The 5,000-nt window shown below is 41.1% G+C and overlaps 1 protein-coding gene across 2 annotated transcripts in view; it reads left to right on the plus strand.

Annotated features, from left to right (window-relative positions):
* LOC137974017 (inactive pancreatic lipase-related protein 1-like) overlaps window positions 1–5,000 on the plus strand; it is a 13,462-nt gene that overhangs the window by 5,686 nt on the left and 2,776 nt on the right. Inside the window, exons 2-4 of one of the 2 annotated variants that reach the window (XM_068820936.1) lie at window positions 299–541; window positions 2,093–2,398; window positions 2,876–3,067. In XM_068820936.1, the coding sequence (XP_068677037.1) occupies window positions 299–541; window positions 2,093–2,398; window positions 2,876–3,067 (741 nt within the window). The remainder of the gene's footprint in view (window positions 1–298; window positions 542–2,092; window positions 2,399–2,875; window positions 3,068–5,000) is intronic. The other variant, XM_068820937.1, reaches the window with a different exon arrangement.

The raw sequence follows: 5,000 nt of genomic DNA on the forward strand, positions 1-5,000 counted from the left end.
TGAACGGGTGAACAATTTAATTATTTTAGCGAGTACTACTACAGCAGTAAAGCCCACGCTAGCGCTGGGGGTTTACTCAAGAGTTGAGGCCATTCAAAGTTGGATAAAAAGATGTTTTGTGTTTATTGGTGTGAAAATGGGAACACGATTAGTTAACTGATTTAATTGGTCAGTACATAACATTTTGACGATCCTCTTTAATTGAGCTGCTCTTTCTCGCGGAAAGTGGTATTTCCTATTTTGACGAAATTTCAAAAAATAGTTTGTTTTGTTTTGTTTTGTTTTTTTTTTTTTCAAGGGTTTCTTCAAGGGTTTTTTCAACGTTCAGTCTGTTACACCAAGTATGGTTGTTTCAAGAACACTGCAGATCCTTGGCGGTTGCCACAGAGCCCGTCTAAGATAAATACAGCGTTTTACCTGTTCACAAGGCAAAACCGGGAAATCCCTCAAACTATTGACGATGAAAACAAAAATAAGCTGGCCGCTTCTAATTACAACATCCTGCGCCATGAAACAATTTTCGTTGTTCATGGGTTTAAAGGTACGTTTTTTTTTTTTAGAGCTACTATAAAATCATTCAAAATTATTTTATGTAGCATTCGCTTACACAAAAGTTACATCTGTTTTATATTTTCAAGTAGAAAATATTAACAAGGAAAACATAAAGATTTCCGATTTGCTTATTTTTTTTATTCAAATAGAAAGCCAAACAATGATTTATCATGGGTGGGATATCTTCATTTACGTATTCATAGAAAACTCCCTTGCGTTATTCGAAACCCAAACCTTTCCGGTCGTTTTTCAGCCATTCAAATTCCCTATTTATCTTAAAGGCAGCTGTAGTATTCCCGAGAGTGATAAAGTATCCAAACAAACAGATTTAACTCAACCAATTTCATTGCAAACCTAACATGGCCGCTGCTATCAAAAGCACATGGTTTTTTCTATGCCAACATACTTAGCGGCCCAATACATTACATCTCCCCTATCCTCAGAAAAATGCTCTCTTACAAGAATAAAGAAATCTCCACGAACAATAAAGTCAACTATACTAACGATGAAGTCTCTTCTTCTAAAACTTAAATGTTCAAACTGTATATAGTTCTGAAGAGAGAGAATTAGTGTTCATGGTCCCCAAAGAAAATTAACAACATAATCTCTTAATCTCTCTGGCAATCTCCTTGTCCTCTGTGGTCTCTGATTCCTTGATGGTTCTGATGCCGCTCCACCATTCTCCTGCAGATTGGGGCACTCCCCTCTATTCAGCAGCCCGGCAGTCGATTCTGGTACGGTTGGTTGGTAAGGTGATGGCGCAAGGTCTAGTTCCTGCTGGGGTGTGGGGGGTGTTTACACAGAGTCTGACCCTTGTTGGAGTGTGGGATCTCCCTCTCTAATGTATTGCTTCACATGACTTGTGTTTCTGGAATACTGGTTCCCTGTTGGACTCTCTACAACGAGGCTGTTCCCAGTCTTGCTGACAACCTTACAGGGATTTGGGTTAAATGCTGTGCTGAGTTTGTTAGTCTTGTCTTGTTGGACAAGCACTTCATCACCCAGTTCAATGCTGGAAGGGCTAGCCCTGCGGTGTATGTCTGCGTAAGCTTTACTCTTAGCTTTCTGCTCAGCATCGCGATCGTGTAGTTCATAGTCATAGGCATGGCCGATGCTTAAATCAGGGATCTTCCCCTTGCAGGTGGAGTAACATTGCACGTCGCCGCTGTTTAGTTGCTGCTGTGGTTCCTTCGCTTATAATAAGCCCTTTCCCGTCCGCGCACAGTTCGAATGAAGTTAACCACCCCTTCCATCGGGGACCAATCGTCGCTGGATCAGATAAACAATCAAATTTCGGTAACACGCTCTTTTCCATTGCTTTTCGTTTCTCCTCGTCGCCAAAGTAGTATTCCCGAGAGTAATAAAGTATCCAAACAAACAAACAAACAAACAAATTTCATTGCAAACGTAGCATGGCCGCCGCTATCAAAAGCACATGGTTTTTCCTATCCCAACATACTTAGCGGCCCAATACATTACAGCAGCGATTAAAGGCATGCCCAAACTTTGTCATTTTATTACTTGTTGTCTCTTGTCTCAGAGAGTGTCGCCGCCAGTCCATGGATGAAGCCAATGAAGGACGCGTTACTAGATGCGGTAGACTGCAATGTGATTTTGGTTGACTGGTCTAAGGGTGCAGCTACATTTTATTTCCAAGCGGCGGAAAACACTCGGCTCATTGGTAGACAGATTGCTGTTCTTGCAATGTTCCTGATGTCCCAGAACAATGGTGGTCCCAGTTTGGGAGAGCGTTTCTATATCGTGGGCTTTAGCCTTGGGGCGCATGTTGCTGGATATGCTGGGAGTTATTTGAAAGAGCATCGTGTTACACTTGGTCGAATAACTGGTATGAGTAAATAAATTATTTTAAGGTTGCGGCTGAGTAGCCTAGGTTCTGAATGAGAGCGAGGCTGTCCTTACTTTGTTCCGCTTTAAGCCTTGCAACCTTTTTAACATAAGGCAAATTAATTTGAACCAAATTATGCAGGAGCCGCGATATCATTACAGGTCAAAGCTGTAAAAGCTATCATACCATTTTACTCTGTACTTGGAGACGAAAATGCCTGGTCGATAAACGAAAGCGAACAACAGCGAAATCTGAAAGCCAGTAAGGAATAATTTTCGAAATTATTTCTCTCCGGTGTGTGCATTTTCGAACGGATCTGCTTGTAACTGTTATATCCAACGGTTTAAAGTTGTCTTTTTTTTTTTTTTTTTTTTCTGGAGTTGAAGTTCCCTTCAAGTTGTATTTGCTGTCACGTCTCGCTCCCCAAACGGCGCTTGTTACTCACACCTTATTTGTTGTTTTCATGACAAAACCCAGGTTTAGATCCCGCTGGCCCGCATTTTAACAAGGCGAAGAAAGAGTATCGCCTGGACAAAAATGATGCGACATTTGTGGACGTCATACACACTGATGCGGGGTTTGCTGGCACCACTTTGAACATGGGTGACGCCGATTTTTACCCGAATGGTGGTCATAAACAGCCTGGCTGTCCATTCGTCAATATTCAAGGTACGTTTGTAGTCATTTTAGGGGTTGAAGCGATGTATAAAATTTTCCCCAGGTTGAATGAGTCATTATGAATCCCGAGACTGAAAAAGACGATTTTAACTGAGAAGCCAAAAAAAATATCAAAATGTGAAACGCACGTGCATACCATGCATATTTATTTATTTATCATTAAATACGCAGATTTGTATGGCGCGTTCAAACATGGCATTCAAACTTTCCAAACACTAACTTAAAGATTAAAAAATCATTTTACCTTCTTAAGTCAATTTGTAAATAGCTATAGGGTGATGACTTCTGTGTGCAAACTCGCATGTTAATGAAACACAATATAAACAATGAGATCTGCGAAGATTCCCTTTTAAAAACCACTGGTGACCCAAGCTATACGATTCGCGCGTGACATAATTTGAACATCATAACAACATGACCGTTTATTCCGATAATGGTGAAATTAGAAAGGTTTGTATGGGAAAAATGTGTCGAATTGGAAGGCAAAATCTGGAGTGATTTTTCAATAGAATTTTCTCACCTGAACTCCTCTGTAGTTCCTTCCGTGTCTTTTGTGGTTTCCAGGTCGCGATCGACGATTTGAAGCAATTTCGTTAAGTTTGCGTTCCAGTTGCTCCTCTCTCTATTTTATCTTACAAGAGTGCAAGAGAGGAAGCGACCGAATCCATTGACGGCAAACAGCCATAAATTCGTTCCAATGGCTCCGATCGCATCAGAACTTCAAGTGGACAACGGCAGATAGTAACAGAACACATCCATTGTAGGTTTCAGGGGACCATTAACTTGGTGAGGGAATTATTCCTGAATAATAATCACACTCGTTTCCGTCGAGATCCATCGAAATAGGTTTGACTCTAATCCGTTTCGATTTGGCTTAGCGACCCGGCTTGGGAGCGTTTCAGAAGGTGGTGGAGACATAAAGTTTAAGTCAGCGAGCAACATACCCGTTTGTGGTACAGGGTAATGTGACGATGGATGAGTGTAGTAGTTTGCGGCTCATTTACTAACTCTTTTGAGAGACCCCTTTGCTATCGTGCCAAAGTCTTGGGCGTATTGTAGAGCGCTGAAAGTCTCGAGCTTAAAATAGGGCACGGCACGTAGATCTCTACTTTTGTTGTTAGCAATGTTTTCATATGGATGTGTTCTTTGTCATCTGAATTAACGCGTTCTAATTTTTTTAACAAGGCTGCCTATCGCATTCAACAGAAGTACGATTGATGTTTGGGTCTTTTGTTGCCGAGCCTTCCTTAAGGTGGTTGCGATACAATTTTTAGTCAAGGGAACCTATACCGAACTTTTTTTGCATGATCTTTCAGGCCCAGAAAGTCAATGATGTATTCGCGTGAATTCTTAAGGCAAACTTTATACCGCTCTATGGGCTTTTCTAATCTCGTGTAATTTGGCTCAACACTAACTCATAGGCCCTGGGCGCTAAGCCAAATCGAAACAAGTGTGGCAGGAGGAATTAGAGTTAAGCCTTTTTCGATGGATCTCGACGAAAAAAGAATATGTTTTTTATTAAGGAATAATTCCCTCGCCAAATTTATGGTCCCCTGAAACCTACAATGGATGTGTTATGTTACTGCCCACGTGAAATTTTGATGCGATTGGAGTCATTGGAAGGAATTTATGGCTGTTTTTCGTCAATGGATTCGGTTGCTTTCTCTTTTGCACTCTCCTACCTTGGAAGTGCTAGAAGCACTAGCCGTACTCCTCTCGTGTTATTAAAACTTCCCAAGTCCTTACATAACTCAACAATGCACTCGAACAAGAACGGAGTATCATAAAACTGGATTGGTGTGGACGGTTTTGAAGAAAAAAAAGATAGAGGATGATGGTTATTTCGTGTTGTTTTTTTGCAGAGTACGACAAACTGGCACGTGCAGCACGATTATTTCCGAATCCTCTTTCAACCAATAATATC

The sequence above is a fragment of the Montipora foliosa genome, chromosome 10, assembly GCF_036669935.1.
Source record: "Montipora foliosa isolate CH-2021 chromosome 10, ASM3666993v2, whole genome shotgun sequence".
Lineage (NCBI taxonomy): Eukaryota > Metazoa > Cnidaria > Anthozoa > Scleractinia > Acroporidae > Montipora > Montipora foliosa.